Source organism: Pipistrellus kuhlii, unplaced genomic scaffold (genome assembly GCF_014108245.1).
Source record: "Pipistrellus kuhlii isolate mPipKuh1 unplaced genomic scaffold, mPipKuh1.p scaffold_m20_p_2, whole genome shotgun sequence".
Classification (NCBI taxonomy): domain Eukaryota; kingdom Metazoa; phylum Chordata; class Mammalia; order Chiroptera; family Vespertilionidae; genus Pipistrellus; species Pipistrellus kuhlii.
Window position 1 is genome coordinate 46,527,819 of NW_023425515.1, and position 20,608 is coordinate 46,548,426.

Below are 20,608 nucleotides of genomic sequence, written 5' to 3' on the forward strand. Positions count from 1 at the left end.
ACCAGCAGTTTTTGAGGGTTCCAGTTTTGCACATTCTCATCAACACGTACTACTTTTTCTTTCAGTTTTCCCTTTTTTATTACAGCCTTCTCGCAGGTGTGATACTGTAACTTTGATATGCACATCTCTAGTAAATAGTGATGTTTTTCATGTGCTTATTGGCCATTTATATAGCTTTTTTTTTTTCTTTTTTTTTTTCTTTTTTTAGGGAAATGTCTGTTTAGGTCCTTTGCCCATTTTTCTAATTGTTTTGTTGTTGTTGAGTTGGCGTTTTTAGTATTTTCTGGATATCAAACCTTCATTGGATGTATGATTTGCAAAGATTTTCTCCCATTCTGTAGGTTGTCTTTTCACTTTCTTGATAATGCTCTTTGGTATATAAGAAGTTTTAATTTTGATTAAATCCTAATTTGTTTTCATCACTTACGATTTTTTAATGGTCATATTTAAGAATCAGTTGTCAAATCCAAGGTCATGAAAATTTACCCCCGTCTTCTTCTACGAGTTTTATCATTTATATTTAGGCTGTTGATTAATGTTCCATTAGTTTTTATATATAATGTGTTTTAACTTTTTTTTTTGCATGTGGATATCCAGTGTCTCAACACCTTATTGAAGAGACTTCATACATTTTTTATAAATTTTCATTGCCTGATAGAGAAAGTCAACATTGTAATTTCATTTTGTATTTTTTATCAATAAGTAAAAGCATAGTTTCAAGTTGAGCAATTTGTTTTCTTTCTGTTTTAAGTCTCTTAATGTATATTGTCATCTTATTGATTTAATTTTAATGTTTTTATACTTATAGAATATGTCATTGATATAGCAAATATTTATGAATTAATTCTATTTATAGGGTTTGGAACTTGTTAGAAAACACCTTTCTGTGTTCCAGTTATATTTTTAAAAAAATAATTGAATCAAGTCAGATAGAATAATCTATACTAATAAAAGGGTAATATGAAAATGGTTGGGACACCCTCATGCGTAACTACTAATCAGCTGGAGGTTGCAGGCACAAGTGGGCAGGGACTGGTGGCATCAGGGACAGGGCTGGCCTACCTCTTTGGGGCAATCCATACATGAGCCCCACATGGGTGGGTGGGGCCTACCTCTTTGCGGGGATGGATCGTGGGTCTGTGACAGTGTGGCAGGGCACAGGCCTGGCTGGGGATCCCCCCACCACCAAGTGAATGAATTTCATGCACCAGGCCACTAGTTTAATATAAATATCAAAGCTTTATATTTTAAATACATCACTAGAGTTCCCACTTCTTTTTTCATTTTTTCCAAAATATGTCTAGCATATAATAAGATACTCAGTGAATGCTAGTTGCATTAATGACTTTACAGGCAGGTTCTTGATAATAGAGGTTAATAGCACAGATTCGTTTAAGTTACACAGATTCAATTTTTAGGTCTTTTGAATGTTTTGTCTGTGGATTTGTAAGGCCCAATTATCTACCTGATAGGCTAATGGAATTACTTTTGATTCTTTGAATACAAGGAGGAAAGTAGTCAAATATATTCTGGATGCTAGAAATATATTTTGTAGTCTGTCTCTAAAGTTAGTGTCTTGTGGCTTTGAAGAGGAACATTACGAGTTATCTTTTCTTATTTTCATTTAAACATCTAAGGAGTAGTCACTCATTTTAACTACAGAATAATTAAAATATTTGTGTTATAATTAATAATGAAATACTTTCTTGAAATCATTTTCTCATTCAAATTGAGATAATATATTAATATTTTACCTATTTTTCAGTTCATTCTGAAAACTATAATTATGACAAAGCTTTCTGTTATGTGATTCCTTTTTAAATTTGATATTTTTCCTGATTTTTTGTCATTGATGATTTTTAGCCAACAGAAGCTGTACCTCTCTCTTCTCCCACTGTCCCTGTGATCCCTGTCCTGCCAGTCCCTGCTGAGAATACTGTCATCCTATCCACCATACCACAGGTTTTTATTAGTTTCTTTTTTCTTTATAAAATTTAATTTGTTTTTAATGTTTTTTTTTAAGTGTTTTAATTATTTATTTGTTAGATTTGGTCATTCACTTTAGGTTTCAATTGATATTTTTGGGAATATATATAAATTAATTATCTTATAAGTTAAATTTTAGGGATTTACTATAAAGTGGGTTTAATATTTGCCTTTTTATTAGTTTGTCTATGAAATAGACACATTCTGAACTCCATAATATTGAACCTCCTTAGATTTGTCATATCTTTTATATTTGTAAATGTGAAACAGTTTTAAAAATATTTTTGCCTTTGGAAATTTTGTTAATTATTCTAAAGATAAAAGTAATTGTCTTTCTATATAGCAGTTTGTCCCACATATATATTTATCTTCTTTGGAAATATTCTTCTGTCATTTGATTAAATAATGTACTTCAGACTTATTAAATAAAGTAGCCAATGTATATAAAGTGTATGGGAATTCTTTGTGCTATCTTTACAGTATTTCTATAACTCTAAAATTATTCTTACATAAGGTTGACTTCTTAGAAGTTAGCATGTAATAGTAAAAAAATAAAATAACAGCCAAATGTCAGATTCTGAACCTTTTTCACTTTTAGAACTGTAGTAGTTCCGAGAGATGGCTTAAGACATTAACTGCCTTAGCAACAGAGTTATGCAAAGTCAAACTAGGAGTAGTATTATTAAGTATTAGTGGCCCAGGGCACAGATTTGTGCACATTGAAAGGAATTGGATGCAGGACCAATAGTGTCTCAGCAATAATATAACCCACAGCTGAAGGTGGAATCATGTAGCCCTGTGAGGAATCAGGTTCCCTCCTCTCTGGTTCCAGGTTGTGTCACCCAAGAACCGCCGCTGCCAAGTCACCACAGCTTGACAGCTCCTGCATTAAGCATCTGCCTCCTGGTAGTTGGTGTGTTTCATATGTACCACACAGTCAGACGGTCACTTAGCCTTTTGTATATATACTAGAGGCCCAGTGCATGAATTTGTGCACGGGTGGGTTCTAGCCAACCTGACCCCAATTGGGGTGGATTGGAGCTGGGACTCTTGGGATAAGGAAATGGTGGGAGGTTGAATGGCTGGGGGGAGGGGCTGCGGGTGATTGGCTGGCATGCCCCATTCCCAGTTGGGATTGGGGGGCCAATTGGAGGCAGGGCCAGCCATAGGGAGGGGCTGCAGGGCTATAGTGATGGAGTAGCCAATCGGAAGTGGGATGGAAGAGGGAAAAGGGGACAGGCTGGCATGGGGGGGGGGGGGTGGTGCGGACTGCATGGCTGTCCGTCCTCACCCCCTGATTAGGCCATTATGTTGGCCACAGTGGGCGTCATAGCGACCGGTCGTTACAATTATTACAGCACTATAGTCACTGGCTTTTTATATATATAGAGGCCCAGTGCATGAAATTCATGAACTCAGGAGTCCCTCAGCCCGGCCTGTTCCCACTCACAGTCCTGGAGCCCTTGGGGAATGTACAGCTGACAGCTTAGGCCTGCTTCCTCCGGACATCCTTAATACTGCCGTGGAAGCAGGAAAGGCTCCCACCCCTGCTATGCTCACCAGCCATGAGCCTAGCTTCTGGCTGAGCAGTGCTCCCCCTGTGGGAGTGCACAGATACCTGGGGGCAGCTCCTACATTAGGCATCTGCCCCCTTGTGGTAAGTGCACATCATAGCAACTAGCTGTTCCACTGTTGGGCTGAAACCAATTCTCTGACATCCCCTAAGAGGTCTTGGATTGTGAGAGGGGGCAGGCCAGTCCAAGGTACCCCAGCTGTGCATGATCTGGGCCAGGGAGGAACCATGGGAGGGCTCCAGGATGTGTCTTGACCATCTCACTCAGTCCCTATCAGCCAGACCCCAGCAGCAAGCTAACCTATTGGTCGGAGTGTGATCAGTGACTAGTTAATTGTCTACCTCCTGGTGGTCATAGCAAGAGGTTGAGAGGCCTTAGCATATCATTAGCATATTATACTTGGATTGGTTGAACAGATGACTGGACACTTAGCATATTAGGCTTTTATTATATAGGACTAGTGGCCCTGGTGCACGATATTCATGCATGGGAAATGTCCCTCAGCCTGGCCTGCACTATCTCCAATCTGGGACCCTTCAGACAACGTCAGACTGCTCTCTCACAATTTGGGACCACTGGCTTCTAACCGCTCACCTGCTTGATGGCCCCTAATCACTCTTTCTGAAAGCCTGATTGCCCCCAACTGCCGTCTTGCGGCCTGATCACCCTAATACACCCCCTGCAGGCCTGATCGCTCCCCTTCCCACTGGACTGATTGCCCCATCTGCCCCCTGTGAGCCTTCTATCCCCCAACAGCCCCCCTTGCTGGCCTGATTGCCCCCCCAATGGCCTGCTTGCCCCCAACAGCTACCCATCCAACCTGCAGCCCCCAACAGCCCTCCCAATGGCCTTTTCACCCCCAATTACCCATCCCTGCCAGCCTGTTCACCCCCAATTTCCCCACACACCACCCTTCTTACCTCCCAACTGCCCCCCTACCTACCTGCTCACACCCAATTCCCCACCACCCGCCAGCCTGATCACCCCCAACTGCCCTTTCGTCCTGGTCTTATTGCCTCTAACCGCCTATGTCTTTGCTCCGCCACCATGGCTTTGTCCGGAAAGACATCTGGAACGTCTCTTTAGCATATTATCCTTTTATTAGTATAGATAGTATAGATAGATAATAATGATCTTAGGTGTGAAAGATCTTAATTTTATTTAAAGTGTAAATAAGTATTTTTACAGTTATTGATCTAGAGGCTCGGTGCATGAAATTCGTGCACCGGCGGGCCGTTTCCTCAGCCCAGCTTGCACCCTCCTCAATCCGGGACCCCTTGAGGAATGTCCAGCTGCTGTTTTAGGCCTGATCCCAGGGATTGGGGCTAAACCATCAGTCGGACATCCCTCTCAAAATTCTGGACTGCTGGCTCCTATTGGCTCACCTATCTGCCTGCCTGGTTGTCCCTAATTGCCCCAACCCCTGCCTGCCTGATCACCCCTCACACCTCTGCATGCTGGCCTGGTCACTCCTTACTGCCCCCACTGCCAACCAGGTCACCCCTAATTGCACCCCCCATCCTGATCACCCCTAATTGCCCCCCCCCAACCAGCCTAGAACAAATTGACCCCTCTGTTGGCCTGGTCACCCCCAATTGCTCCCCTTGCTGGCCTGGTTGCCCCCAACTTTCCCCCCTGACAGCCTGGTCACCCCAAGCAGCCTGTTTGTTCAGTCATTTGGTTGTCCCTCACTAACTCACCTGCTGGCCTGGTCTTAGGCAGCCATCTTGTGAGGGCATGAGGGTTAGTTTGCATATTACCTCTTTATTATATAGGATAGTATAAAAATCTGTGTAACAATAAGTCCCATTGTGGGGGGAAATGGAATATCAACTATGATTACGAGCATTTTCATGCATTTTTACTCCTCCTAAAAAAATGAATATCAATAGGAATATCATACAAAATATGATTCTAGGAGAAATTACAGGTATCACACTAAAACTTTAATAATTCTAAATAAAAGAGAGAACCAAGATAACAATGTAAAGTAACCATTGGTACTTGCCACCTCCCACAACCACATCAAAATTACAACTAAAATACAGAGCAACCATCATTCAAAACCTGAAATCTGGCTGAGTAGAAGTTGTACAACTAGAGGAGTAAAGGAGAAGTACATGGAGGCTGGTAGGAGGGGTGGAAGCATGGAGCAGACTTATTCGATACCCACGTGTAGTGTGTTTAATAGGGAGGGATTTCTCTGCTGCAGAGGTCTCAGGTGAGAAGCAGGGGGTTCCAGACCCCCCAGCCAGGGTTCCAGAGCTATGAAGAGAAGTTCTCATAACTTTGGGATATAAAAATGAATGGGGATTGTGACTGAGTGGCATGGAGGCTGCTGGAGACCCAGGCAGTTCCTCTTAAAGGGACAGAACACAGACTTACTCTGATTCAATCCCTCTGGGCTCCAGCACTGGGGTGGCAGCTTTGGGGGATCCAGGGATATATGGGGAGGAACTAGATTATCTGGCATCAGGGCAGGAATTCAGGGACAGCTTTCTCCCAGACAGGAGATCTCACAGGGTTCATTGTTCCTGTGCCGGGACCTGCCTCCAACTCACAGAACTGACCAGCAGCCATATCTTGTCTCACATTGTTTGCTGCCCCTGGTGATTCCCTGACACCCCACCCAGTTACAGTCCCACCCAAGCTGTTTGCAGTGGCTATTACATATGAATGGCCTGTCCTGGTTCAGGTTACAGACTTTCCTAAAATCTCTCAAACAAGCAGCTGCTGGCATCTTAACCTTAGCATGCCCCATACCTTTCATTAACAGGTCCAAGACCCAGCACTAGCACCAGCCTGGGCATTGCTTGGACATTTCCAAACCCAGTACAAGTAGCAGCTATCTGCAAATTACTCTGTAGCTCCTGCTGAGTGGCCCAACTATGGACCCAACAGAACACCTACTACACAAGGCCACTCTACCAATTCCAGGAGACATAGCAGCTCTACCTAATACACAGAAACAAACACCAGGAAGCAGCCAAAATGTGGAGACAAAGAAACATGTCACAAATGAAAGAACAGAAGTCTCCAAAAACAGAAATAAATGAAATGAAATGAAAGCAACCAAACTACTAGATACAGAGTTCAAAACAATGGTTATAACGTTGCTCGAGGATCTTAATGAGAGTTTCAAGGGACTTAGTGAGACTTTCAAGCATCTTAGTGAGAATTTTCAAAACCTTAGTGAGAACATCAAAGACATGAAAAAGGGCCAGTCAGACATTAAGCACTACTTACTAAAAGAATAATTTACAGGGATTCTACAGTGGAGTAGAGGATTCTGAGAATTAAATGAATGATTTGGAATATGAGGAAACACAAACCACCCAATCAGAAGAGCTGAAAGAAAAAAGAATCCAAAAATATGAAGATAGTGTAAGGAGCTTCTGGGACAACTTCAAGTGCACCAACATTCGCATTATGGGAGTACCAGAAGGAGAAGAGACAGAACAAGATATAGAAAACCTCTTTGAAGAAATAATAACAGAAAACTTTCCCTACCTGTTGAAAGAAATAGACTTAAAAGTCCAAGAAGTGCAGAGTCCCAAACAAGAAGAATCCAAAGAGGCCCATACCAAGACACATCATAATTAAAATGCCAAGCATTAAAGACAGAGCAAATCTTAAAAGCAGCAAGAGAAAAACTGTTACCTACAAAGAAGCGCCCATATAACTGTCAACTTATTTCTCAACAGAAGTGAGTGGCAAGAAATATGGTTAGTGCTTAGGGTGGGGGCTCTTGAGTGGGCTAGAAGGGATCAATGTGGATAAAGGGGACATATGTGATACTTTCAACAATAACGATTATTTTTTTTTTAATATTCAAAGTTATGAATAGCAAGGACCTACAACCAAGATTACCTAGCAAAGCTATCATTTACAATTGAAGATCAGGTAAAGATCTTCACAGACAAAAACCTAAAGGAGTTCATGACCATCAACTATTGTTACATAAATTGTTGAAGGATATTGTTTAAGAAGAGTAGGTAAAAGAAGAAGAAAAAAAGAGCTCAAAATAATGAACAATAAAATGGCAATAAATATGTACCTATCAACAATTGAATCTAAAATTTAAAATAAACTAACAAGGAATCTAGTGAACAAAATAAACATGAATAAAATGGAACCAGAGGTATGGTCACATGAAAACAGACTGACAAATCTCAGAGGGAAAGGGGGATGTGAGGAATAGATTAATCAAAAGATTTATATGCAGCCGGGACCGGTTTGGCTCAGTGGATAGAGCGTCAGCCTACGGACTGAAAGGTCCCGGGTTCGATTCTGGTCAAGGGCATGTACGTTGGTTGCGGGCACATTCCCAGGGGGGGGGTGTGCAGGAGGCAGCTGATGGATGTTTCTCTTTCATCGATATTTCTATCTCACTCTTCTCTGTAAAAAATCAATAAAATATTTTTAAAAAAAAGATTTATATGCATACTGGAGGCCGAATGCATGAAATTCGTGCAAGGGGCTTGGCCTTCTCAGCCCTGGCTTCATCTGGAAGGACATCCAGAAGGTCGATCGGCTGTCTGGCCTATTTAGCATATTACGCTTTTATTATTATAGACTGTGGTTTAGGGGAGCGGGCCTAAGCCATCAGTAAGACATCCTCTGAGGGCTCCCAGTCTGAGAGGGGGTAGGCTAGGCTGAGGGGACCCCCTCACCCTCAGTGCACAAATTTTGTGCACCATGCCCCTAGTAATCATACTTTCTAAGACATTGGCCTATTAAATATGCAGGCTTATTTATACCCCAGAGTAAATATTCTGCTTTAGAACCAGATCCTTTAGACCTCTGTTTCTACCAGTTTTCTAAGGAGCTGTCATGTAATGAAAGTATTGTCGAAAACGCTTTCATGCTATTTATGTGTATTAAAGTCTTTGTTCATACTTAGACATATGCTTTGGAGGGATTGCTTTTAGTTCTGTTTTTTGTTACTCTAATCTTGTATATACTAAGATGAATATAACATTGTCCTTGACTTCTAGGAACCTATTATACTATGTGCAAGAGACAAGTTAACAATTCTCACATGACATGAGAGTAGTTACATTAGAAATATATTTAATCCAGAGTATCCTATTGCTTCTGGACTGTTCAAGTTTCACAAAACATCTGGTTTATTGAGTCTTAAACGATTGGACCATTAATATAATCTAAAGCATGACTAGATATATTTTCATTTTACTGGTAATCTTACATAGAATAATATACTCTGGATTACCTTGATGAGTCTTTTTTTTAACAATATACTAAACTTGGGGCCTTTATTCTATATTTGTGTTTTGTTTTGCTTTTGCTTTTGTGGTTTTGTTTATTTTTGTATTATTTTCAAATCATTTCAAACTTACAGAAATTTGCAAGAATAATACAAAGAAGTTCCATATACCTTTACCCAGATCTTCCAGTTGTTTATAGTTTTACTTTCCACATCTACTTCATTTCTCTTCTTATATAATTAACTGATATTGTTTTTTGTAAAACATTTGAAAGAAAGTTTCACTCAGACCCCTTTTACCCTTAAAAACAAATATTTTATAATATGTAACATTTTTTCCTACAAACAATAATATTTTCATAATACAATGAACTAAATCAGAAGATTGACATTACAGTAAAACCTCGATATAATGGACTAATTTGGGCGAGGGGATGTTCATTAAAACCAAAAGTCTATTATATAATAAAGTAGGTTTTCCAAATGCATGCATTAAAAATTTGACAAATTAATTAACCTGTTTTTACTTATATAGACATGTTTGGGTAATTAAAATTAAGTTTGTATGAAAAGTTTAATTTCACAGAAAAGTTTCCTATATGGAGCACAGTAATTTTAAATTTACACTGAATAGGTCTAATAAATGTGTGCATTCACCAGTCACTGTGAGTAAACTGTGCACATGGCTGGGGCGTGGCTTCACACATGTTGGAAAATCAGCTGGCATGCATTTAAACTGCTGCAGAAAGACACGCCACTTAGCAACAGAACCAATTACCTCACAATGATACCATGTGATACATTGCTTATGAATGGTAACTCTTGGATTTAAATATGTGGACTATGGTTGTAAGTAAGTAATATTTATGTCAGTGAAATTACTACAGTATTTTTTCCCTACATTGCTGCGACCTGCACAGCTGGGTTCAGTATCTGAAGGAGGGGCCGATGCACAAATGAAAACACTAGACAAGAACTATGAATTATTAAGTGGTGGGAGCCAAGTGGTGTCTCTTTCTTGAAGAGCACACTGACCTCTGGCTGGTCAGCTTTTTATTTACTTGAATTCACATTTACCCTTTAGCAGTGTATACAGGCACATCAAACGTAGTTTGTTAAACAGTAAAAAGATGATCAGGTTAGGGAATTTGCCTTGAGCCACCACTATCTCAACAGGAACAATCAGTGCATAGTTTCAGCTCCATTAGCACCCAAGGTCCCTCGACCTTCTTCGTTCCTTGATACAATCTCATGATAGTATTGGCAGTGGATGGCTTCCTACACTGCATATTGCCTATTTGCTAAAATTTGTTAAAAATAACAGGGAATTAATAACAAAAATAATCTGTTAATTTAATTATAAGCAAATCATGGTTAAAAGCATTTTAAAAATAACAGGTGTTGGCATACAGATTGGAAATTTTGACCATTAAATCCAAAGTTCATTATATTGAGGTCTGAAAAGTTGAGGGTTTACTGTAATATAATGCTACTAGAGGCCTGGTGCACAAATTCCTGCACCAGTGGGGTCCCTCAACCTGGCCTGCAGGATTAGGCTGAAACAAGCTCTCCAACATCCCTGGGAGGATCCCCGATTGTGATAGGGTGCATGACAGCATTAGGGATCCCACCAGTGTACAGACAGGGCCAGGGAGGGATGCAGGAGGTTGGCCAGTGAGGAGGGACTGTGGGAGGACTCTAGGGCATGTCCGGCCCATCTCACTCAGTCCTGATCAGCCGGACTCCAGCAAGCTAACCTACCGGTCAGAGCATCTGCCCCTAGTGGTCAGTGCACATCATTGTGAGAGGTTGAGTAGCCTTAGCTATATCATTAGCACATTACACTTTGGTTGAAGACCAGACACTTAGCATATTAGGCTTTTATTATATAGGATTATCTACAGACCTTAATTGTATTTTGCCAGTTGTCCCAGTAGTGTTTTTTATAGGAAAAACAAAAATAGGTCCTTAGGTCAGTGCAATGCTACATATTGCAATAGTTTTCGTGATCTTACAGTCTTCTGTAACCTAGAGTATCTCCACAGTCTATCTCATGAGTGTGGCATTTTATAAGAGAACAGCCTAGCTGTTTTGTAGAATATTCTTCAATTTGTGTTTGTTTGATCCAGTCATAATTAGATGGAGATCATATTTTTCCCCAATTACTTCATTCTGAGAAAATACACATAATGTAAAATTTACCAACTTAATTAATTTTAGGTTTACAGTTAAGTTATATTATGTATATTCATATTATTATTAGGTCTGATTTATTTATTGTGTCCCTTAAGTTCTCTATTTCCTTATTGACCTTTTTTTCTGGTTATTTTATGCATTCTGAATGAAGCATTGAAGTTTCCAACTGTTATTGTAAAACAACTCCTACCTTTAATTTTATCATTATTTTGCTTCATAATTTTTATGGTTTGTCATTAGATGCATAAATGTTTATAATTGTTATAATTTCTTGTTATATATTGTAGAACCTTTTATAAATATATAATGTTCTTCTCTGTCTCTTGTAACTTTTTTTTAATCTATATTATGTTTTGTCTAGTAGTATAGTCCAGCTATTTGGATATTTGAATGGAATGTCTTTTTTCCATTTACTTATAACTTATTTGTGTCTTTGCGTCTCAGTGAGGCTTATAGATAGCATATATGTTTTTACCCATCCTGACAATTTTTTTTCTTGATTATAGAGTTTAATTCATTTACAGTTAAAGTAATCTTACCTAATAATAGACAAACATGTAAATTGACCTTACCTCTACTATGCCCACAGCCAATCAGAGTGAGTATGCAAATTAGAAGGCCAAAGATGACGGCTGCCCAGCTGTTTCATGCGTGGAGTGGCCAGGCAGGGCAAGACGCCTGCTATGAGAGGGAGGGCGGGGGATGAAGGGATCTACAGTGCAGAATGCCGCAGCAAAGATGAAGACTGCAGACTCCAGCCTGAGTCTGTAGCAAAGAAGAAGGAGGCAGACTCAGGCCAGAGTGAAGGCCTGGGTTCCGGTGCCGGAGTAAAACCGATGCTGGAAGCCAAGGGAAGGAAGGCCTATTGCACAAATCTCTTCATGCAAGGGGCCTCTAGTTACTAATAAAGAAAAACTGTCATTTTACTATTTGTTATCTATATTCCATTCCTTAAACTTTTTGTCCCATATTTCCTTCATTATTGTTTCATTTTTTGCTTGATTTTTTTTTTTTGTAGTGAAATGTTTAAATTTTTTTCCTATTTTATTTTCTGTATATTCTTAGCCGTTTTCTGTCTCCATGGAGACACTCTAAATTTAATTTATATCAGCTTATCTTGTTATGTACAAAATTTCTGTTCTTTTAACAGTTTCATATACACCCCATTCAGCTGTTGATAATCCCAAAATTACATATTTACATTAGTGTATGTCTAAAAACATATAAATTAATCATTTTAAATGCATTCATCTTCTAAATTATATATCAAACAAATATGGAGTTATAAAGCAGTTATAGGATTTTAGACTAATAATTGATTGAGTTATTTATTAATATTGACTTTAATTCTTTACTAATTAGCTTTTAGACTAAAATAACTTTTAGAATTATTTAAATATAACTATTAAAATAATATCTTAAATTACATAAAAAACAAAAAGTGATGTTATAAATCAGTTACATTATCACGAGCTTCTATAATTGCTCCTGTATTTATTTTACCAAGATTTTATTTCTTGAAACACCATGATTTACTGTTGTTTCATTTCAATCTACAGTACTCCCTGTAGCAGGAATGGTCTACTGTTAATGAACTAACTAAGTTTTTGTTTATCTGAGAATGACTTAATTACTCCCTCACATTAAAAGGACAGTTTTTGCCAGATTTAGGGTTTCTCGTTGCCTTTTTTTTTTTTTTTAAGCTCTGAATATATCAGCCCACTGCCTTCTGACCTTCAGAGTTTCTAATGAGAAAGCTATTGATAATCTTATTAAAGATCTTTTGTCTTCAAGTTACTTCTTTCTTGCTGCTTTCAAAATTGTCTTTGTCTTTGTATTTCAAGTTTGACTTAATGTATCTTTGTGTGAATCTCTTTGAGTTCATCCTACCTTGAGTGAGTTCATCCTACCTTAAGTTTGTTGAGCTTCTTGGATGTTTATATTCAGGTCTATCAATAGATTTGGAAATGTTTTGCCCATTATTTCTTCATATTTTTTTCTCTGTTCTTTGATCTCTCTTCTCCTTCGATTTACACTATGTGTATGTTCATCTACTTAATGGTGACCCGCAGGCCTATTAAATGCTGGTCGCTTTTCTTTAGTGTTTTCTTTCTGTTCTCAGACATAATTTTTATTATTTTAAGTCTACCGATTCTTTCTTCTGCTTAATTAAATCTATATTGAATTGCTCTATTGAATTTTTCATTTCAATTTCAATTATTATACTTTTCAGCTCCACAATTTTCTTTTGATTTCCCTTTAGGTTTTCTTCCATAGATTTTTGTTTTCATTTTGTTCATACATCATTTTCTTATCTTTGTTCACCTTATCTTTTAAGTTCTTTAAAGGTTGCTGTTGACTCCCAGTTAAGGGCACATACCTGGACTATCAGTTCACTCTCCAGCCTTTGTAGGAATGTGTGTTAGAGGCCACCAGTTGATGTATCTCACACTGTTGCCTCTCTGTCCCTCTCTCCCTCCCTTCCCTCCCTCTCTTCCGCTTTCTTCTCCCTTCTTCCCTTCCACTCTCTCTAAAAATCAATGGAAAAAATATCCTCAGTGTTAGGATTGACAACAAACAGCTGAGTGCTTGATTCAATATAGTTTTTCTTGCTTTACTTTTTATTAGGAAAATTTTCCAAAATACTCAAATGTAAAGGGAGTAAAATAGTGAACTCCCTTGTATACTCATCACCAACTATAATAATCATCAACTGGTTTATATAATCTATAGCCCCTCCCACTTCTAACCTCTCATGGTTTTGTTTTGTAGTAAATGTAACACTTTATATTGTGTTTCTTTGTAAATATTTCAATATCTTGTAGTCTTTTTACATGACGAATTGAAAGTAATCTTCTGAGTTGGTGCGCATGAGTAGCTAGCATTGTAATAATTTTGGTATAAATTAGATTTTCTACTTTTCCCATTGTATGTTAGGTAATAAATGGGCAGAGAGAACCAAATGGCTTTCTTGCCATAATTTTTTAAGAATGTAACTTCTTTTGTAACTTTAAATAGTGTTTTTCTTTCATGCCCTCTTCTGTAATTTCTTAAACAAAATCAGGTAAAGTTGTACCATTAGTTTTTTTTTTAATTAGGTGAAATATTATTAATTTGAGGTATATCAACAGGTCATTGAGAAATGAATATTTTCAAATATTCATAAATCTCATTTCTGTAAATTGACTATTTTTGCTTAAACAGCAATCTTACAAATAGTATCTTTATGAGATTTGGTTTTCACTGAATCATTCAAAGACTGACTATAATATTCAAAGGTATGGCTCTACATAAAATTAATGTCATGCTTACATATATTTAACTAGAGGCTTGGTGCACAAATTCCTGCATGGATGGGGTCCCTTGACCTGGCTGGCAATTGGGGCTGATAAGGGCCGTCTCACCCAGTCCCTATTGGGGCAATCAGGGCCCACCAGCCCATTGGTGGGAGGGATCGCAGGAGGTTGGCTGGCTGGGGGAAGGGACTGTGGAAGGTTGGCCTGCCACAGGAGGTTGGCTGTGGGAGTGCACTGACCACCAAGGGACAGCTCTTGCGTTGAGTGTCTGCTCCCTGGTGGTCCTAGCGACTAGTCAACCAGTTGTTCAGTTGTAACGGTCACTTAGGCTTTTATATATATAGATAAAGTATTTCCTACTCATTTTAAACCTATTGCTTCATGTATCCCAAATGCATACTGTATAATTATTTATCTGTAACTGTGTTGTCTTTAAACATCTTATCATATGATTGTCCATATCTCTAGTACTTTGCTGAAAATAATGTAAAACATTTAAAGTCTGAATATTTACTTTTTAGAAATGCCCATACACTTTGAAGAAAATGCGTATTTTGTATATAATGCTTGTTTCATACAGCTTTTATGTATAATTATTTATTAATTGGATTAGAACTATTAATACTTATAAACATTCCTAACAGTTGTTTAAAGGATAGTCATCTTTTTTTTTCTATGAAAATGTCATTTGATTTGGTACTTCTATACTTTCATATGTGTAAAAGAATGGTAATTTTGAGGGGAATTGTCAGTTTTCTGGTATGTTTCTGATATGTTCTGATGTGTTTTTCATTTGGCATAAATTACACTTTATTCTTTAAATTTTATTTCACCTATATAATAATTACTTTGAACTTAACCAGACAACCAAACTTTTTGAATCCAAACTTACATGTATTTGTGTTTTTTGCTTGTTTTTTATTTGTTTGTGGTTTTTTATCTATTTGCTTTTGTGTGTGTGTATTTTGTTTGGATTTAAAAGTTTTGTAATTGTTCTGTGAGTGGTCTAGAGCAGTGGTCAGCAAACTGCAGCTCTCAAGCCACATGCAGCTCTTTGGCCCCTTGAGTGTGGCTCTTCCACAAAATACCACATACAGATGCACACGTACAGTGTGATTGAAACTTCATGGCCCTAGTTGGTCCGAAGGTTGTGGGTTATTGTTAAGCTGAAACTTCGTGGCCCATGCGTAGAAGTTGGTTTTCGGTTCTCAAAAGAAATTTTAATCGTACTGTTGGTATTTGCCTCTGTTGACTAATGAGTTTGCTGACCACTGGTCTAGAGTAACAGTTGGAAAGCAATAATTGCAGCTGAAAATAACAGGGGGTTTTACATTACCATTCTGGTTCTAGTTTTCTAAAAGTATGTGATTGATTTCTTTGTGTGGTAGACTTTTTTTATGTTCAAACACGATTCATTGTGGGGAAGAATTTTTTTTTCTTTCTGAGTGATAAAGTCATTTAAATCTTCATGGAATCTTCGGGAACAGAAAAGCTAATGACTTCTAAGCAATTCAAGGAGAATACTGAAGAATACTTGTGGATTTTTTGAGGAGGCTGGTGAACTTCTTTGCAAACCTTGAGAAATTATCTGTTTGAGCAGAAATAACTTATTTCCCAAAAGAAGATCTAATTTAACCACTTATACCTATTTTCACATGTTGCTGGAAACTGGGTACATTGTTTAACAAGCTCATATAAAACTATAATTGAAGAAATAGCACATCTGTCATAGCTTCTAACATTTGTGAACATTAATATTAAATGTGTCAATTTTCCTTTTAAGCTAACACATTACAATTCTTTTCTTTAAGGCAAATCCTCCTCCAGTACTGGTCAACACAGATAGTTTGGAAACATCGACTTATGTAAGTTCCAATTCATCCCCACATTTAAATAATTCTGCTTTTCCTGTTCTGTTTTCTTATAAGTATAAAAATGACAGCGTTACTTTCTCTCACATATTGTACTTATAATATTCTGTCACTGACCTACAGTTGTGAAAGTAAATGAAGCCATACTGTGTGTGTTTTTGTGGTTTTTTTTTTGGTTGTTTCTTTTCCTCATAAATGCAAAGCAGAAATGTTGAAATTTATAAATTTATTTTTAAATTAAAATGGTTAACTTTCACCAAAGGCTATTTCTGATCAGTGGTCACTAACACAGTACCATTCAGAGTCATTTTAAAAGTTTAATTGAATAACTATTTAGTAACCATGTTTATGTGTGCATTCATATATTAAAATAGTTATAACTATATAACTTTAAATTGATGGCTACTTTTCTCTGAATTTACTCTCTTAAAAAGCCCTGTTTCCCTTAAAGATAATTAGCTAGAACATCAGAATCTGACCTAACATTTCACCCCAAAGGAAAATATCTTTGGAGATGTTTAAGTAGAAGTATTGCCTGTGCGTTTTTAAAATCAAATGATGCATAATTTCATAAGCTGTAAAAATCCTTTCCTCTTATTTTGAACTGTATTATATTTGAGGCTATACTTTAAAACATTCTATTTGGCTTTATTTTTTTTTTATTTTTTTATTTTTTTGTATTCGTATGAATATGGATGTATCAGATAACTGGGGATTTTGGAAAACCTCAAATAATCTTTAAAATAAACAGAAATGGCCGAAACCGGTTTGGCTCAGTGGATAGAGCGTCTGCCCGCAGACTGAAGGGTCCCAGGTTCGATTCCGGTCAAGGGCATGTACCTTGGTTGCGGGCACATCCCCAGTAGGAGGTGTGCAAGAGGCAGCTGGTTGATGATTCTCTCTCATCGATGTTTCTAACTCTCTATCCCTCTCTCTTCCTCTCTGTAAAAAATCAATAAAATATATTTAAAAAAATAAAAATAAAATAATAAAATAAAATAAACAGAAATGCTCATCTATACTTTTTTTTTTCAGTCACTATTACCTTTCACATGGATGTAGAATACTTCAGCAGAATTTTGTTTGTACCTTTGTCAATATTTTATTCTTCATATTTCTTTCTCCTTCAGTTGTTCTCTTCGTTGACTTATGTTTTGGTTATGGGCTAAGACAGTGATTAAATATTTTTTTTTATTTTTAGAACTCTTTCAACTGAAAGATTAATATAAAATAATTAACAGGAAAAAAATACCAACAAAGAAAATACCTATGCATTTTTGGGTAAATGTTAACAAATTAAAAGCAAATAAGCATACTAGGCAGCCAAAAGTTATATGATTTCCAGTTTGTATGACATAGCATTTAAAAAATATATTTTTCTTGCTAAGCAAGGTATGTTGAGGGTCTCCAAGAACACTCACTACTCACTTTGGGAGATTCGCTGACTACAAGACTCAGCATAAGATTTAGCACAGCTATGTAATAAGATGGGATCTGCATGTCAAGTTATAAGATAGTATGTGTAGAGCAGTGGTCCTTAGCCTTTCTAATGCCGCGACCTTTTAATACAGTTCCTCATGTTGTGGTGACCCCCCCCCCCATCATAAAATTATTTTCGTTGCTACTTCATAACTAATTTTGCTACTGTTATGAATCGTAATGTAAATATCTGTGTTTGGGCAACGCTGCTAGCAATTCTCAACCTGTAAGTCGCGACCCAACAGGTTGAGAACCGCTGCTCTAGAGCCTAAGACCATCGGAAAACACAGATATTTACATTACAATTCATAACAGTAGCAAAATTACATTTATGAAGTAGCAACAAAAATAATTTTATGGTTGGGGGTGACCACAGCATGAGGAGCTCTATTAAATGGTCGCGGCATTAGAAAGGTTCAGAACCACTGGTCTAGAGGATCCCATGTTTAGATTTCCTTATACTTTCTTCCTCCCATGAGATGTCACACAGAGCACTCTTTTCCCTACCAATAAAAGTACATCCCTGTGTGTGAAGTGTTTCCGCCTTGGGAAACTCATTGTGGACTCAGTGCAAAGTTTTTTATTGCAGGTTGGTCACCTAGGAACCCTCTGTCCAACACATACCAAATTTCCAGGCTCCCAGAAGGGGAAAGCAGGTATTCATCATAAAATGTATTGTCTCTATAAACACTAGCCACAGTATGGAATGATGTGAACATACCCAAAATCAATTTCCCAAATACTTGCTAAGCCCTTTCTAGAGATAGTAGTCATAGGCCTGATATGTTAACCCTTTTCTGGACATAAAGAAATAAGATAAATTCTAATTCCTCAAGCAAGATTTGTCAGAGTGTGGTACTTTATCATTCTTAAAGAATACATTGTTCTCTGAAGCTCTTGCTTCATGTAGGCAAAAAACGTGTTTTGTTTGGGTAAAACAGCCTTAAGCTTTTAAGAAACAGATATTTAATCCTGAAATTTAAATTGTATTACAAAATTGTTTTAAACTTATTTGCTATTCCTTTGTTAATTCTTTGATCACTTAATACTAGCTATATATTGATGAATAAAACTAAGAAAAATTATGCCTACTACCTGAGAACCCTAACTTTTCCTGTCTATAGTCACTACACTTCCCTAAATTAATTAATTGAACAGGCAATGCATGTACATTGTGCAAAATTCAAAAGATATCTGGTGAAAAGTAATTCTTTCTTCTACCCCTGCTTCCAATCTTCCAGTTCACCTGGACTAAGGCAGAAAGTGTTAGTATCATCATTTATATACTTCTGTAAACATTCTCTGCAAATGCATTGCATATATATATGTGTTGTTTCTATACTTTTACCATGTAAAACCAATGCCTTTCTGATATTTTATGGATATTTTGTGTGTGTGTGTGTGTGTGTGTGTATAAAATCAGAACATACTCATCTTACCTAATAATAGACAAACGTAAATTGACTGTACCTGTACCTTTGCTACACCTATAGCCAATCAGAGTGACTATGCAAATTTACCCAAAAAAGATGGTGGTTAATTTGCATAGATAGGCACCAGGGCCTGTGTCCCAAGAACATCCTGGCACCCAGGTCACTGTGAGGTAAGGCCTGGGCAGGAGCAGACACCCTGGGATTAATCGCAGGGACCTGCGGGTTGGTTCCTGCCCAAGAGGCTTTCGTCCTGGGCAGGCCTGGGCAGGGGCGGAACCGGTAATTAGAGGGAGCTGGAAGGGCCCTACCCAGGCCTAAAGTTTTGGCCAGAGGCTTTAGGCCTGGGCAGGGCCCATTCCTCAATTGGTATGAACTATAGAGGAAACACCTTTTCTGACTGCACATTGGCTGAGCTCTCTTTATACCACTGGTAATACTCTTAGTAACTTGGGTAATAAGAATTCAAAAAGGTGATCTAGTGTTTTCCCACCACACTTCTGGAGAAAAAAAATAAAGGTCTGCTGCTGGAGGGCTAAGAAATGTCATATCCTGTCCTAGCAAGTTTGACTCAGTGGAGAATGCCTCGGCCTGCTATGGGATCCCTTAACACAACCCATGTGGTTCAGGGCCACTCGGTCCGGTTTCTAGAGGAGGCCACACACTAAAATGAAGAGAGACTGGAAAAGAGTTAATTTGGAAAAATGGGGGCCAAGCAGGAGTCAACCTCTAGTGGGAAGACTGCCACTAGGCTCTGGCCTAGCTATCCCTTTTATTGAGGCTCTGGGATACACTCATTACCCTTAAGCAGCTTTGGGAAACACCCATAGTCCTTAGGTAGGTAATAAGCGGATTATCATATCAGTAAGGATTTACTTGATTACAAGATGGGGAAGTTGCCTCAGTTACCATTGTCTCAATTAGATAGGGAGTGGTTGGCTCTGACCTTTCAGATCTTCAAGGTTGGCCAGCCTCTTTCTATTAGTGAGACAATGATTGGTTTCCGGCAGCCTGCAGACAGCAGGGTCTGGATTTGATTCTGATCAAGGGCATGTACCTAGGTTACAGGCTCCTCCCTGGCCAGGGCCCAGATCAGGGCTCATACAGGAGGCAACCAAAGTGTTCCTTTCACTTTGATATTTCTCTCTGTCTTTCCCTTTCTCTTCCACATTCTCTAAAAATCAGTGGAAACATATTCTCAGGTGAGGATAAAAAAAGAAAGAAAGAAAGAAATGCATATCTAAGGAGATCCAAGATGACGGCTTAGGTAAACACACCTAAACTGCTGCCGTGCACAACAATTTCAAAACTACAACTAAAAGACAAAACGTCTATCACCCAGAAACACGGGAAAGCTGGCTGAGTGGAAGCTCTACAAATAGACTTAAAGAAAAAGGAGCATTCAAGGCATAAGCACTGAAAAGCTGAGGTATGGGGGCGCACTCCCGATACAGGCTGGCGGTGGATCTCGGCTGGTGGAGGATGTTGCTTTCTTCAAACCGAAGAGAGACAAGCTCCCAATCTATGAAATCTAGTTTCTAGAAAGAAG

At 38.1% G+C, this 20,608-nt stretch overlaps 1 protein-coding gene across 19 annotated transcripts in view; it reads left to right on the forward strand.

Moving 5' to 3' along the window:
• The window catches only part of DLG1 (discs large MAGUK scaffold protein 1), a 246,509-nt gene that overhangs the window by 92,786 nt on the left and 133,115 nt on the right, over positions 1-20,608 (forward strand). For 10 of the 19 annotated variants that reach the window (XM_036448105.2, XM_036448104.2, XM_036448107.2 and 7 more), the window contains 2 exons: positions 1,864-1,962; positions 16,091-16,144. The exons of 4 other annotated variants lie outside the window; for them this stretch is intronic. In XM_036448105.2, the coding sequence (XP_036303998.1) occupies positions 1,864-1,962; positions 16,091-16,144 (153 nt within the window). The remainder of the gene's footprint in view (positions 1-1,863; positions 1,963-16,090; positions 16,145-20,608) is intronic. 5 more of the 19 variants (XM_036448110.2, XM_036448112.2, XM_036448120.2 and 2 more) reach the window with 2 other exon arrangements.